General features: G+C 42.7%; 1 protein-coding gene across 2 annotated transcripts in view; it reads left to right on the top strand.

Annotated features, from left to right (window-relative positions):
* CPNE3 (copine 3) overlaps positions 1-16,955 on the top strand; it is a 64,767-nt gene that overhangs the window by 39,586 nt on the left and 8,226 nt on the right. For both annotated transcript variants that reach the window (XM_055127670.1, XM_055127669.1), the window contains exons 9-14: positions 1,568-1,654; positions 2,509-2,568; positions 7,159-7,292; positions 8,673-8,727; positions 8,810-8,861; positions 16,788-16,921. In XM_055127670.1, the coding sequence (XP_054983645.1) occupies positions 1,568-1,654; positions 2,509-2,568; positions 7,159-7,292; positions 8,673-8,727; positions 8,810-8,861; positions 16,788-16,921 (522 nt within the window). The remainder of the gene's footprint in view (positions 1-1,567; positions 1,655-2,508; positions 2,569-7,158; positions 7,293-8,672; positions 8,728-8,809; positions 8,862-16,787; positions 16,922-16,955) is intronic.

Below are 16,955 nucleotides of genomic sequence, written 5' to 3'. Positions count from 1 at the left end.
ATTATTTTTGTACTTAGAAGTTTACTTTCCTTTGACTTCAAATAACATAGATGATTTGATTGAAAATCCTTAATTTTAAAGTTTGGGGTATTTAGGATGAGTGCAAGGTACTTGTCTTGCACATGACCAACCTAGGTTCTATCCCTTGTACCACATATTATCCAGAGCACAGTCAGGAGTCTCTGACCTCTCAGTCAGGAGTCTGCCCTGTGCATGGTTGGGTATGGCCCCAAAGCAAAACAAACAAATAAAATGTTTGGTGTTTAATTGTTCACAATAAATATATGCGACACTGGACAAATGCCTGGTCTTATTGGAATCTCACTAGTTCTTCTCTTTGACTTGTGCCTTTATTCAAGGAAGAATAAAAGCATACTTATAGTCTATCAAATTCTGTAATAAGAAACTATCCTTTAGTGGCACAAATTTTGTTATGATCACATGTCTGCTTTAGCTACATTCAATGCGTTATTTACCATCCCCATATGCTTCTAAGAATGCTTCTCAAGTTCCTGTTTTTTAGCCAATTTGGCTAAAAACTGTTGTAGAACATTTTGTAAGTAAAACATACATTGCTTCCATCTTCCTTACTGTCATATAGAATGAGCCAGATTATTAATTCTCTATAGTTTACTTTACTGGAGTGATAGCACAGCGGGTAGGGCATTTGCCTTACATGCGACTGACCCAGGTTTGATTCCTCTGTCCCTCTCAGAGAGCCCAGCAAGCTACCGAGAGTATCCTGCCCACACAGCAGAGCCTGGCAAGCTACCCATGGTGTATTCGATATGCCAAAAACAGTAACAAGTCTCACAATGGAGACATTACTGGCGCCCACTTGAGCAAATCGATGAGCAATGGGACGACAGTGCTAGACTGCTATAAGTTACTTAGAATGATATGAATTATTTATCAGCTGCTTAGAGGTCCCAGCAGACTCATGCATATAGTATTTGCTTTTCAAAATACAAAGGTGAAATACAAAGATTGAAATAATATTTACAAACTAAATAAATAAAATTACAGTTTACTTGGCTTAAGTAATTGGGAGAAATAGGGTGGGTTTTCTTGTTTTATTTTGTTTTCAGGGTGCTGGGTACTGAACCTGGGGTCTCACATATGCATGGCAAATGCTTTCTAATGAGCAACATCCCAGCCTCAGAAATGGGTTTGAAACAAATACAGTGAAAATAGGTCGTTGGGATATCTCCATTCCTCCTCTAAACTCCTGTCACCAAGCCTGTATAGGAGAAATAGCCTGTGGAGTTGTATTTTGCAACTCACCTGCATCAATAAATGATTTAATTCCAAGGTGGGAAGTCTTCCATTTAAATTCACATTGGCATTTTAGATAGTGTTAGTAAAAATTAACATTTTGGGTGCAGAGAGATCGTATAGGGGTGACAGTGCTTGCCTTACGTTTCATGGAGCCTGGTTTGACCCCCAGAACCCCATTTATTCCCCCAGAGCACAGAGCCAGGGATAAGCTCTTAGCAGCACTGGATGTGGTGCTGAAACAAAAACAAACAAACTGAAAGAAATAACATTTTCTTTTCTCATTCTACAGCTTGAATTTGAGTGCATTAATGAAAAGAAGAGGCAAAAGAAGAAAAGCTATAAGAATTCAGGGGTTGTCAGTGTGAAACAGTGCGAGGTCAGTTGATATGAGCATTTATAATGAAATGAGAAGAGATCACACTTTGAGTTATTCTGTAACATCCAGCCTGAAACACGCAGTGCTTGAATTTGGAGCAGTTAAATCATCTGGTCACCTGTAGCCCTTAGGTGAAAGAAGAGCGTAGGCAACAGTAAAAAGTCTTTCCAGTAACTTTGCCTCCAAGATCTGATAGCGTTTGAACAAAGTGCAAGAGTGTTAAGGTTTTTCCTTATCTCAGAACAAGTGAATCACGATGGTGTTTTCCCAGCACATGGTGCAGATGGTCTGACTTCTGGTCATTATCTCCGTTTCAGAGGTTATCTGTGAAAGGGAAAGTCCAAAAGATCTTTCATGCCAGACAAGGGAACTTCTTAGTTTTGCCTTTGACAAAGTCTGCATGTTCAGGTCCAGAGTGAGGGAGAGTGGGTAAGGCTCTAGCCTCGCACGTGACCTTTCCTGGGTTCAGCGCCTGGCACTGCATGTAGTCCACTGAGCCCACGCAGTGATTCCCCGAGTGCAGAGGAAGTCTTGAGTGCCACTGGGTTGGCCCCCAAGCGAAAACAAACAAATTCTTCAAATTATGCTTATGAAAACTTTCAGTGTGTTAGACGCATGACTAGCGTCTTAAAACAAAGTGAGCGACTTATTTTTGAAAATGTCACTGAAGTAAAATCTTAGGGGTTTATAACTCACAGGGGCAAGGATGTGGTTTCCACATGTTTCGCTCATGATCTGTTCAGTTTACCAGCTTGTTGAAAAAAAAAACGAACAAGCAAACATGCCAGAGTTCTTTATTTCTGTGGAATAGCCGCAGAGTTTTCATCTGTAACGGTTTTGCGTTTGCGTTCTAGATTACTGTGGAGTGCACGTTCCTCGATTATGTCATGGGGGGATGCCAGTTGAATTTTACCGTAAGTAACACACAGAAGTTTTCTCTTTAAAATAAATGTTTAAAAATTTTTGAATTTTATTTTCATAAAGTTGTTCACAGTAACTGATTGCATTCAATATTTCAACACCAATCCCACCACCCTTACACCTTCCCACTACCATTATTTCAAAGTTTCCCCAAACCACTCAAGCCTGCCGCACGGGCAGATGCTAGATAGTTTATTTTGTATTGCTTGTTGTGAATAGTTTGAGATGTGTGCAAGGGTCTGTCTCACACAGAGAAGTTTCCAGAGTCAGCTGCAGTTCCGCTTTCCCTGTAATTTGCAGTGCTCTTCATTGGCTGCAAACTGGCCTCCTGGTTATACTTTCACAATCTCGCTAGGATTGTTTCACCCGGCAGGCTGTCTGGAGTCATCATGAAGCTTTTAGCTTTGTTGAAAAGATCTGTTTCTCCTGACAGAAGAAAGCTGATATGTACAAGCATGGGTGATTTTGTACAATTTTATTTTATTTTATTTTATTTCTTTATTTTTTTATTGAATCACCATGTGGAAAGTTACATAGTTCTCAGGGTTATGTCAGTTATACAATACTCAAACACCCTTCCCTTCACCAGTGCCCATATTCATCACCAACCACCCCAGTATACCTCCCACCTCCCGCCCCCTCCCATCCCCCCAGTCCCCCCCTTGTAAGTGATAAGTTTCATTTTGTTTACTCTTTATCTTGATTACATTCCATGTTTCAATTCATAACTCACTATTGTTGCTAAAGTTCCCCCCCCAAAAAAAAAGGCAGTCCCACTGCCAAGGAAGCACTTGATAGTTTTCTATTGCTGAGAATGTAGAGATATTAAGTCCCGCTGTTTGTTACATAACTTTTCTTCATTTTCACCCCCCTCCTTCCCACGCCACCGAGTTCATGCCTGCTTAGTAATCTTCGTAGTATGATTGACGGCACGCTGCCCGACAAAGGGAGAAAAAAACCTAGAACGATGGTTATTTTCCATCATCAGCCGGCGTGGGGCTATAGCTTAGTTGATAGTCTAGCAGCACGTCTGCAAGCAGTTTCTGGAACCAATAGTAGTGTGCTGGTATCAGCTCCGGCTCGAGACTCCACCAGCGTTGGAGTAGAACACTCCCGCTGTTCCATGTACATAATTTTTTTTATCCTTATATCCCGTTCCCACGCCACCAGGTTCGTGTCTGCTTAATGGACATCATGTTATGGCTAATGCCATGCTACATTTCTTCCCGAGAAAGAAATATTTCTTCCCCTCAGCCGGCGTGGGGTTATAGCTTAGTTCAGTCTAGAGTGATGGCTACCACTATGATTGCCTTCAATATTTCAACAAAAGACTTACTATTCTTGTTAGGATTATCCCCCCAAAGTCCAACCCATTACAAAGGAACCATTTCACATTGCTGATGATTAGATGACATTAGGTCGAGAAGCCGCAGGAGTGGCTGCGCGGTTTTGGGTTTCTGTATAAAGTCCAGGGAAAATTCTGCCAGAAATTCTATCACTACAAACTTTTACCCTTTTATGGTGCTCATAAGATGGAAAAACCTAGAGAAATACCGCCCCCCCCCCCCCCCCCCGCAGGGGCAGCCTGGCGGAAATGCTCAGTTCACATTCTGGAAGTATTTCAGTGGGCTGCTAGTGTCCAAAGTAGCTCTTTTGGGTTCCTCGGCCATGCTGGAGCGGCAGCAGTGGCGAAAGGCGATTTTGTACAATTTTAAAGGACAGGTGTGTGTGTGTGTGGGGGGGGGGGGTATTAGTAAGACAGGAAAACTAAGTTCTTGTGCCCACGAGTGGTTTTCTTCAAAACAATATCAGTCATTTCAATGAAGTTTATTTGTAATGGTTTGAGGTTATTTTCTTTCTTTCTCTCTTTTTTCTCGCTCACTTTCTTTCTTTCTTTCTTTCTTTCTTTCTTTCTTTCTTTCTTTCTTTCTTTCTTTCTTTCTTTCTCTTTCTTTCCTTCTTCCTTTTCTTCTTCCTTTCCTTCTCCCTTTCCTCCTTCTTTTCTTTCTTTCTTTCTTTCTTTCTTTCTTTCTTTCTTTCTTTCTTTCTTTCTTTCTTTCTTTCTTTCTTTCTTTCCTTCCTTTTCTTCTTCCTTTCCTTCTCCCTTTCCTCCTTCTTTTCTTTCTTTCTTTCTTTCTTTCTTTCTTTTCAAATGGGCTGTTTTATTTATTTATTTTTTAACTTTTTATTAAATCACCATGTGGAAAGTTACAAAGTTCTCAGGTTTATGTCTCAGTTATACAATATTCAAACACCCATCCCTTCACCAGTGCCCATAGTCCACCACCAAAAACCCCAGTATACCCCCCGCCCCCACCCCCTACCCCCTACTGTATAACTAATGAATTTCACTTCATTTACTCTTTACCTTGATTACATTCCATATTTCAACACAAAACTCACTATAGTTGTTGGAGTTTCCACCCAAGAGAGATAGATCTACTACTACCAAGGAAGCATTTGATAATTAGTTTTCCATTGCTGGGAATGAAGAGATATGGAGCCCCACTGCTACAAGTACATAACTATTCTTCTTCTTTTTTTTTTTTTTTCCTTTTTCCTTTTCCCTTTTTTTTTTTTCACACTCATCCCCCATCCTGCGCCTCATAGTATGGTGTACTCCACGCCGCAACGGCCGGCGTGGGGCTTTTGCTTGGTTCACAGTCCAGAGAGGTGGCTGCTACATTAATAACCTTCAATATTTCAACAAAAACTCACTGTTATTATTTGGAGTTTCCCCCCTCAAGCCAGACCTGTTCAAAAGGAACCCTTTCACATAGCTAACAATTATAGATGTTAAGTCTATAACCCGCGTCCGCGCGGTTTTGGATTTCTGTATAAAGTCCAGGGAAAATTCTACCAGAAATTGCATATCCCAGTTTGCAGTCCCAGTGCATTGTTATTAGAAGCTGCGCTGGATGCCCGAAAGTGTTAGGTCTCTGGAATCAAAGTCTTTAGGCGCAGAGGGTCCGTTTCCCTCTCAGCAGCTCCAAATTTATCTGGGCCGAGGGCGTGCCGGTTACACCCCCTTCCCATGAGTCCCTGGGAGCCCCAAGTGTAGAAATAGAATACCTCTGGGTTAGGATTCTCAAAGATGGCGCCTGCCATGCGGTTGCTGCCTCTTCTGTTTTGCCGCCGCCATTTTCCATGCAGGAAGACAGGATGGGGAGGAAAAAAACTCCACCCCCGGGCAGCACAGGGCTGAAGCCTAGTTTGCAGTCCCAGTGCATTGTTATTGGAAGCTGCGCTGGATCCCGAAAGTGTTAGGTCTCTGGAATCAAAGTCTTTAAGTGCAGAGGGTCCTCTCTCTTTCTTTCTTTCTTTCTTTCTTTCTTTCTTTCTTTCTTTCTTTCTTTCTTTCTTTCTTTCTTTCTTTCTTTCTTTCTTTCTGTCGTTCCATCTTTCTTTTTTACTGAAAATATAAAAAATATTAATATCTTAAACAAGTTTAGTAAACACTGTATTTTCTGCTGCTAATGAAAACAGGATACATTGAGAAAAAAGCATATTTGTAAGACAAAAACAAAACAAAGACTTGCTGGGAAAAGGAGCCGAGAGCAGCCCTGCTTCATCCTCCTGAGAGCCAAGTGCCCTGGCACAGAGCAGAGCCCTCCCGCCGTGCGGGCAGGGCCGCCACTCGCGCTGCCCACAGCGCATCCCCCTGTGCCCGCCAGGCGAACTGGACCATTCGCAGGATCACCGCGTGGCAGGCGGGGTGGGCGCCTTTGACACCCACCCGGCCCAGGGCAACTGGCGCGTGCAGTTCGCGCATGCTCCATAGTCTGCTCAAGGAGACGCTGGCCCAGGCGCACCCCCCTGGTGGCTCCTCCAGGTGGTTGTTCTTCCCCTCTGCTCCCTCTCTCCTCCCTTCCCTCCTTCCCTTTCTCCGTCTGGGTTTTGCCTCCCGCAGTGGCCAGGGGGTGGTGCACATTGGCCGTGGTGCTCCTGCACTGACCACACAGTGCTCCAACTGCCCTCGCCCTTGTGGCGGTGTCCTGGACATTCTTCCCTCCCGCCTGGCTCCACTGCCATCACTTGGGATCGAACTCGTGACCCTACTGGGCCCGCGCGTACAGGCTGGCCTTCCACCTCGGAGCCACCTCTGGGCCAGGCGGTTTGAACTTTCTAGGTCCTGCTGGAAAATGCTGGACAAGCTTGTGCGGGTCGCTTGGAGCAGAAGGGTCCAAGGCTCGGCCGGCTGGTTTAGATTAGTGCATTTGTACGGAAAACGTTGGCCAGAGCCAAGTTCCGAGGGCAACGTGGTGTCCGGGAATGGAGCCTGGAGCAGAGGGAGGAAAAGCGGATAACATCTGAGCCAACGGTGAAATTCAGTGTAACCAAACCAAACCAAACACAAAGATCTATGTCTCAAGCCCTGGCTCTAATGACTCAGGATTTCAGGTGTGCAGAGAAGCAGGAACAACAGGCTGTTTCATGCCGAGTTCAGCCGTTCACCTGTGCTGGTCACAGGTGTTGTTAGGAGATGCGTCGTCTGGGTCTCGCCTCCTCATGTTTTATTGGGCATCAAGGGTGGCTGTCTGCACAGGCATCATCCTAATTCTGGCCGGCTGGTTCTCTGGCAGGTGGGAGTGGACTTCACTGGCTCCAACGGGGACCCGCGCTCTCCCGACTCCCTGCATTACATCAGTCCCAACGGGGTTAATGAGTACCTGACGGCTATCTGGTCCGTGGGCCTCGTTGTTCAGGATTATGACACGTGAGTATGGCAGAAATCTCTGCTCCCCATCACTCCCCAGGCAGCACAGCTTCTGCTTCATCTGCTGGCACTCTGACGAGCTCGCTGGGCGAAGTCAGTACAGGAGGGAAGACGCGTCCCCAAACTTCCTTACCTTGATCATCTCTCTGGGCCTCTGAGTATGGCAGTGGTTACCTCTGACCTCTCATTTCTGGCCGTTATCCGCTCTAGAGAGCTTGTTTGGTAAATGACCGCATGGAGTCAGCAAGGCTCTTGCTCCTCCGATCTGGCCCTTTTGGAGTATACTCGTGAATGAAACGCTATCTGTATGATTAAAGTCCAAACTTCCTATCCTGTCAACTACAGTAGATAGTATGTCTTCATATTACCTTCCTAAGGCAGTCATTGCCAGGTGATTGTCAGCCATCGTCTAAAGGTAACGAACCTTAATTGCTGTCAGATATTGAAAGTGGGTTTTCCGTGGATGGATTTTTGAGTTGATTCAAGTAGTTTTTCTTGTTTGGGGGGCTCTGCTCGGGCTAGTCTGGGGACTGTGAGGACTTCCTCTGGGAATTGAACCCGTCATTCCCGCGTTAAAATGTGAATTCCTGCTCTTTGAGCTCTCTCCTCTACGAAAACTTAAAAAGGTTCGCAAAAGGGGTGGGAGAGAGTCTGAAGGACTCTAGTACGTGCTTTGCAAGAGGGAGCCCTGGTTCAGTCTTCAGCATCACACGGTTCCCTCAAGCACCAGCAGGAGTGACGCCGGAGCACCGAGAGCATGAGGACTGCTGAGATAACCCAGGTCCCTGCCACATGGGCACCCCCGGCCCTCAAAACAAAAGAAAATGTTCATCAAACATTAGGGATAAAATCCACGCAAGAAGTGTTTGATTCTGGAATCTGATTGGGAAACTAGTATATATTTTAACTTCCTTTTATCTATGATTTTATAATAAAAAGTTGTTACACAATATTGAAGTTTCCCTTTAAACTGTCACAACATTTAATGAGGCATAATTTTCAGGTAAATGCAAACTTAAAGATGGAAATTCCGTTATCTACCTCATAGAATTTAAGGCGAGTCACTAAATACTAATACAAATGACATTTTAGGGCTGGAGCGATAGCACAGCGGGTAGGGCGTTTGCCTTGCACGTGGCCGACCCGGGTTTGATCCCCGGCATCCCATATGGTCCCCCAAGCACTGCCAGGAGTAATTCCTGAGTGCAAAGCCAGGAGTAACCCCTGAGAATCTCTGGGTGTGGCCCAAAAAGCAAAAAAAAAAAAAAGACAAAAACAAATGACATTATAGAACACTGTGATGTGATCCAAAATAAAGATAATCAAGATAAATGTTTAGATATTAAAAACTTCCACTTTAAAAAAAAATTTTCTTTTCAGTGATAAGATGTTTCCAGCTTTTGGTTTTGGAGCGCAGATACCTCCACAGTGGCAGGTAAGAGAAAAATCCTGTTTTAAAGGTTTGCCTTCTAAAAAAGCAAAATAAGCACCATCAGTCTTTTTTTCATTTATGACAGGTTTCACACGAATTTCCAATGAACTTTAATCCAACCAATCCTTTCTGTAATGGTAAGTTAAAAAAATATATACTTACAAATTCTTTTTTTTTAATTTAAAATTTTTCTTTTATTTTATAAGGTAGTTCACAAGATTTGATTACATTTAATATCCAAACAGCAGTCCCACCACCATTACACCTTCCCACCACCCTATTCGGATGTTTCCATCCCGAGCCCAAATCCTTGCCCCAAAGCAGAACCAAAATAATATATTTTGTATTGTTTGTTATGAAAAACCGCTGAAGGGGCTAGAGCAATAACACAGCGCGTAGGGTGTTTGCCTTGCACACAGCCGACCCGGGTTCGATTCCCAGTATCCCATATGGTCCTCTGAGCACTGCCAGGGGTGATTACTGAGTGCAGAGCCAGAAGTAACCCCTGTGCATTGCCGGGTGTGACCCATAAAGAAAAAAAAAAAGAAAGAAAAACCACTGAAAATGCTACAAAAAAGTATCCGTAGAGGAAAGAGTGTGAAGATTGTTGTATTTCACCCAGGGGCCATTAAGCCTTTCTATAAGAGATCACTAACGTGTTGTTAAAGGTTGAGCCTTGTGTGCGTTTATATATATATATATGTCTATATATGTCTATATATAGACATATATATATATGTGTAAAAAAACATTTCTCTCTAAGATGGGTTGCCTCCTACTTTGGACCCCATCAGATGTGGTGCGGTGCTCTTGGAGTGTGTGTGGGGTGTGGTATGAAGTGTCCAGGAATTGATTCACTCATGGGTGAGGCTCAGCATGTGGAGAGCTGCCATGAGCCTGGTGGCAGTTGAGTTCTGGAGGTTTTCGGCTGCCAGGGCTGGGTCCCTTGGGGCAGGGAGGCTTCTCACCCACCCACCCCCATGGCACCCTGACTGCAATAGCCCAGTGCGGGTCCAGTGGCATGGTTATGGCGAGTGTCATCTGCTTACAAATTTTAAAAGTAAAGCATTATTAATCATTTTAGCTCAGATCTTCTAAGTTTCTTACATCCTATTTAACTTTCTGTTGCATGCAATGAAAGAATCGCACCAAGTTGGTGAGTGTTGGAAAGGTGATTCTGGGTGCAAGAAACTACATTGATGTGGAAGGTTAGGGCTTCCACCAAGGGTTTTCCTGGGCTTAAGAGGTTCTGCTGCAGGCAGATGGAATAGAGAAGGGATCATTAAGAAAATGATGGCTGGAGGAATCAGTCGGGATGGGAGATGTGTGCCGAACGTTGATAATGGACCAAACATGATGACCTCTCAGTGTCTGTGTTGCAAGCCATAGTGCCCAAAAGTAGAGAGTATGGGGAATAGTGTCTGCCATGGAGGCAGGGGGAGGGTGGGAAAGGTGGGGGTATACTGGGAATATTGGTGGTGGGGAATGTGCACTGGTGGAGGGATGGGTGTTTGATCATTGTGAGATTGTAACCCAAACATGAAAGCTTGTAACTATCTCACGGTGATTCAATAAAATTTAAAACAAATAAATAAATAAAATAAAATTTTGTTGCATAAAAAAACAAAGAGGTTCTCGGAATCAGCTTAACCAAGGAAGTAAAAGACCTTTACAAAGAAAACTACATAACGCTACTCCATGAAATCAAAGAGGACATGAGGAAATGGAAACATATACCCTGCTCGTGGATAGGGAGAATCAATGTTGTCAAAATGGCAATACTCCCTAAAGCATTATACAGATTCAATGCGATCCCTATAAATATACCCATGACATTCTTCAAAGAAATGGATCAAGCAATCCTAAAATTCATATGGAATAACAAACGTCCAAGGATAGCTAAAACAACTCTTGGGAAAAAGATGATGGGAGGCATCACCATCCCCAACCTCAAACTTTACTACAAAGCAGTAACAATTAAAACAGCATGGTACTGGAACAAAGGCAGAGCTGTAGACCAATGGAACAGGGTGGAATATCCCTACACACAACCCCAAATGTATGACCATCTAATCTTTGATAAGGGAGCAAGAGATGTGAAGTGGAGCAAGAAAAGCCTCTTTAACAAATGGTGCTGCACAACTGGACAACCACATGCAAAAAAATGGGTTTAGACCTTGACCTGACACCATGCACAAAAGTCAGATCAAAATGGATTAAAGACCTCAACATTAGACCACAAACCATAAGGTACATTGAAGACAAGGTCGGCGAAACCCTCCACGATATTGAAGATAAAGGTATCTTCAAAGGTGACACGGCACTAAGCAATCTAGTAAAAACAGAGATCAACAAATGGGACTACATTAAACTAAAAAGCTTCTGCACCGCAAGAGATACAGTGACCAGAATACAAAGACTATCCACAGAATGGGAAAGGATATTTACACAATACCCATCAGATAAGGGGTTGATATCAATGGTATATAAAGCACTGGTTGAGCTCTACAAGAAGAAAACATCCAACCCCATCAAAAAATGGGGCAAAGAAATGAACAGAAACTTTACCAAGGAAGAAATACGAATGGCCAAAAGGCACATGAAAAAGTGCTCTACATCACTAATCATCAGAGAGATGCAGATCAAAACAACCATGAGATACCACCTCACACCACAGAGACTAGCACACATCCAAAAGAACAAAAGCAACCGCTGTTGGAGAGGATGTGGGGAGAAAGGGACCCTTCTTCACTGCTGGTGGGAATGCCGACTGGTTCAGCCCTTCTGGAAAACAATTTGGACGACTCTCAAAAAATTAGATATTGAATTCCCATTTGACCCAGCAATACCACTGCTGGGAATATATCCCAGAGAGGCAAAAAAGTACAATCGAAACAACATCTGCACATGTATGTTCATCGCAGCACTGTTTACAATAGCCAGAATCTGGAAAAAACCCGAATGCCCCAGAACGGATGACTGGTTGAGGAAACTTTGGTACATCTATACAATGGAATACTATGCAGCTGTTAGAAAAAAGGAGGTCAAGAATTTTGTAGTTAAGTGGATGGGCATGAAAAGTTTCATGCTGAGTGAAATGAGTCAGAAAGAGAGAGACAGACATAGAAAGATTGCACTCATCTATGGTATATAGAATAACAGAGTGGGAGACTAACACCCAAGAACTGTAGAAATAAGTACCAGGAGGTTGACTCCATGGCTTCGAGGCTGGCCTCACGTTCCGGGGAAAGGTCAACTCAGAGAAGCGATCACCAACTACATTGTAGTCGAAGGCCATGTGGGGGAAGGGAGTTGCGGGCTGAATGAGGGCTAGAGACTGAGCACAGCGGCCACTCAACACCTTTATTGCAAATCACAACAGCTAATTAGAGAGAGAAAACAGAAGGGAATGCCTTGCCACAGTGGCAGGGTGGGGTGGGGGGGAGATGGGATTGGGGAGGGTGGGAGGGACACTGGGTTTACGGGTGGTGGAGAATGGGCACTGGTGAAGGGATGGGTTCCCAAACTTTGTATGAGGGAAGTATAAGCACAAAAGTGTATAAATCTGTAACTGTACCCTCACGGTGATTCTCTAATTAAAAATAAATAAATTAAAAAAAAAAAAAAACAAAGAGGTTCTGCTTTGATAGAACAAGACTTTCTTAACCTTGGAAGTCCATCAATTGCAAATAATTCCTGTTTTCACATAAAATTTGATCAATAAAATATTAGAAACAAAAAAATCTTCAGTAAATGAGTTACACATATAAAGGCCTTTTGAAAGTTTTTTTCTATGTAGAGAAAAAAAATCAGTAAATGATTTGTTATTCACATAGTGAAAATGATGTAATTAGCTGAGTTCACTTAGAAAGAATTACACTGTAGTGGTGACTTTTTCCTTGTGCAGAAAACAGGAGTTTTTCATTTCACTTTTTCCCTCGTGCCTCAAATATTCAAGTGCTTCCGCCTTTATACCCTATTGAGCAGTCAACCTAGAAGATGAACTCTCTCGCTAAATTGAGCAGTTTGAAGAACCAAGAGGCAGAGATAGAAGCTTAAAATTATAGACAGCTTATTTATTGAGGGTGGCTAAGATATTCTATTGTAGAACGTGTGGAATTCTAATGGAAGAGGGTGTCCTTTCTTTATCTTCCTAAATGATTTTTATTAAAATAGAAGAGCAGGAAGCTTGCGGGGTGGGGGGTGGGGGGGTGGGGGATGGCAGCAGGACACTGGGGTGGTGGTGGAGGGGGCAGTGCTGGGATGTATGATGCCTGAAACCCTGCCGTTAACCGTCTTGTAAAACACACGGTACCTAAAATAAAATTTTAAAAGAAAAGCATAACTAGTATTAGAATGTCCTTCCTTTCCTTCCAAAGATTTTGCCCCTCCTAATTTCCTTGTGCCAACCTCTAGAAGTTGGGTGTGACCTTTTTATTTTTCTCTTACTCACTTGGGAATACGAGATTGTTCACTTCTTGGTGCTTATGATAAAATCGGAACAATTTTTAGAATTTGTTATAATTTGATGACTTGTATCATAGGATCACTTTAGGGTTTGACTTTCTCTCTGGGTAACCTGAGGCAGCCTTTGGGCTACCTCCTAGTTTTGACTTACTGTCTGGAAAAAAGACTTTTAGGTTTTAGACAAAGGAAAATGTAGAGCCTTCCTTTAAGACAAGGTATTTGTTTCTTTTCCTAATAAATAATTGAACTTTAGTGCCCTAATCATAGAGGGAAATATACACACATACACACATACACATACACATACACACACACACACACACACACACACACACACACACACACACACACACACATATATATATATATATATATATATATATATATATACATGCCTCTCAGAGAGCCTGGTAAGCTACCCAGAGTATTCCGCCTGCATGGCAGAGCCTGGCAAGCTCCCCATGGCATATTCAATATGCTAAAAACAGTAACAATAATAGGTCTCGTTCCCCTGACCCTGAAAGAGCTTCCAATCTCTTTGGAAAGACGAGTAAGAAGAGGCTGCTAAAATTTCAGGGCTGGGATGAATGGAGACGTTACTAGCGCCTGCTCAAGTAAATCGATGAACAATGGGATGGCAGTGATACAGTGATACTAGGTGCCCACAAGTAACTTGATTTACTTGGCCCTTTAATGCAGACAAAAGGATATGAGTACTATTCAATTCTAGTTATGGAATTGGAGGTACGTAGTACTTACAAAGACATCTAATTACTAGTTTCTTTTTTTTTTTTAATTTTATTGAATCACCATGAGATGGTTACAAGCTTTCATGTTTGGGTTACAATCTCACAATGATCAAATACCCATCCCTTCACCAGTGCATATTCCCCATCACCAATATCCTGGATCTATCCCCCTTTTCCCACTCTTCCCCTGCCTCCATGGCAGACAATATTCCCCATATTCTCTCTCTACTTTTAGGCATTATGGCTTGCCACACAAAAGTCAACATGTTTGTTCTATTATCTACTTTTGGCATACATCTCCCATCCCAACTGGTTCCTTTAGCCATCATTTTCTTAGTGATCCCTTCTCTATTCCACCTGCCTTCTCCCCTCCACTTATGAAGCAGGCTTCCAGCCATGGGGCAATCCCCCTGGCCCTTGTATCTACTGTCCTTGGGTGTCGGCCTCATGTGATGTTATTCTATACTCCACAAATGAGTGCAGTCAGAATAAGGAATTCTTTTTTTTTTTTTACAGTGAGAATTACAACTTTATTAATCTTCATATTTTACCACCAGCATGAGGTACATTGTGATCACCACCAAAAGTTCTATTTATTATGTTACAATTTACTCTTTTACCAAATACCCACTCTCTTTTTTTTTAATTTAATAGTTTATTTTTAATTAGTGAGTCAACGTGAGGGTACAGTTACAGATTTATACATTTTTGTGCTCATGTTTCTCCCTTACAAAGTTTGATAACCCATCCCTTCACCAGTGCCCATTCTCCACCACCAGTAAACCCAACATCCCTCCCCCCCCTCCCCAGTCCTGTCTCCCCCCACCCCACACTGACACTATGGCAGGGTATTCCCTTTTGTTCTCTCTTTCTGATTAGGTGTTGTGGTTTGCAATAAAGGTGTTGAGTGGCCATTGTGTTCAGTCTCTAGTCTTTATTGGGCCCGAATCATCTTTCCCCCACATGACCTCCAATCACATTTTACTTGGTGTTCCCTTCTCTGAGTTGCCCAGAATGAGAGACCAGCCTCCAAGCCATGGAGACAACCTCCTGGTACTTATTTATACTATTCTTGGGTGTTAGTCTTATTAATTACTAGTTTCTGTTCAGATTGAAAAGCTAGCTAGGTTGATAAAAATGGAATAAAATATTCTTGCTGCAGTTTGGGCTGTTTTTCTTTCACTGTGTTGTTCCTGTTGAACACACTGACCAGGCATTAGAGCCCGACGTGAATTAGTTACATCCTCAAAGGTTGTTTTAACACGACTTACTGCCTGACTTCAAAGTGACTAAAATGTACTTTACATTTTAAGAGAGAGTTGGTCTTGACAAGCATTTAAGTCAAACTTATACTTCTCTGCCTTGCTAATCTTTTAAAAATATTTTTCTTTTATGTTATTTACTGAGAATAAACCCTCGTCCAGAATTAACATTAAGTGTAAACCAGTACTTTTACAGGCTCTCTGTTCATAGATGCAATAGTTTTCCACTTAATGTATTACTTCTTTTTGCTTTTAACCATGACCTATATGCTAAAGCAGCTTTAAAAAATTGCTTCTTTGTCCTTCAGAGTCCCATTCCCAAAACACATTGAATTAAAAGCAACATGACAATTCTGAAGTAGCCTCATGAATGATTTGGGTGGCAGAAAAGCACGTGCCTTCTACTGTAGAGTTTATAAGTTTTCATGAGATACGCCATGAAGTTTTATAATATAAACCTTAGACGTCTAATATTAGAGGAATATTCTAAATTTTTTGCTTGCTTTGGGGTCACACCCAGTGGTGCCTTGGTGCTCAGAGTGTACTCCTGGCTCTGAGCTCAGGGATCATTCCTGGCAGAGCATGGGGGAATCACATGTGATGCTGGGGATCAAACCCAGGCTGGCTGCATGCATGGAAAGCCTCTACCCACTAGCATGTAGTTCCAACCCAGGCTGTTTTGTTGTGTTTTGTTTGGGGGCCATACCTGTTGATGCTCAGGGTTTTCTCCTCTTGACTCTGTGCTCAGGGATCACTCCTGGCGGTACTTAGGGGACCGTATGGGATGCGGGGGATGTAATCTGGGTTGGCTGTATGCAAAACAAGTGCCTTCCCCACTGTACTGTCCCTCCAGCTCCAGTCCAGGAATATTTTGATTATTTAAACATTTAAGCCTTTATATGTTTATATATGTCACTGTCACTGTCATCCCGTTGCTCATTGATTTGTTCGAGTGGGCACCAGTAACATCTCTTATTGAGAGACTTATTGTTACTGTTTTTGGCATATCCAATACGCATGGGTAACTTGCCAGGCTCTGCCGCGCGGGCGAGATACTCTCGGTAGCTTGCCGGGCTCTCCAAGAGGGGCGGAGGCATCGAACTCGGGTCGGCCATGTGAAAGGCGAACGCCCAAGTGCTGTGCTATTGCTCCAGACTGTTTATATATGTATGTATACAAATGTTTAAGTGTTTATAGATAAATGTGTACATAAGTATATATATTTGTATATAATATGTGTATTGTTATAACAAAAATATAAGAAACAAAGCTTTATAAACTGTGTCTCATGACCTCCATGTAGTTGTAAAAGTTAATGTGGGCATGGGGGGGGGCGGTGTTGTCTTCAGAAATTTAGCAACAATTAAATATTTCTGAATTGCAACAACCCGAAATTAAATCAAAGTCAAGTGTATAGTAACCGAGTACCGAACCTGAGGTATTTCTGGCAGTGTTCACCCCTGTCGCACTGTGTGATTCAAGAAGAGGTCACAAGTGGAAAACAGTTTAAGAAACAACCCCGATAACTAATAAACAATGAAATGTGTCTTGAACCTTTATTTCTTTATTTCTTTTGTCTGTTAAGGAATACAAGGTATCATAGAGGCTTATCGGAGCTGCCTTCCTCAGATAAAGCTCTACGGACCGACGAACTTTTCTCCAATCATAAATCACGTGGCCAGATTTGCTGCCGCCGCCACGCAACAGCAGACAGCTTCCGTAAGTGCTCCGTGCCGGGGGACACGAGGGCAGA

This window comes from Sorex araneus, chromosome 2 (assembly GCF_027595985.1).
Source record: "Sorex araneus isolate mSorAra2 chromosome 2, mSorAra2.pri, whole genome shotgun sequence".
NCBI lineage: Eukaryota > Metazoa > Chordata > Mammalia > Eulipotyphla > Soricidae > Sorex > Sorex araneus.
The sequence above is the reverse complement of the archived record's forward strand: the minus strand, read 5'-3'. Positions and strand labels throughout refer to the sequence as shown.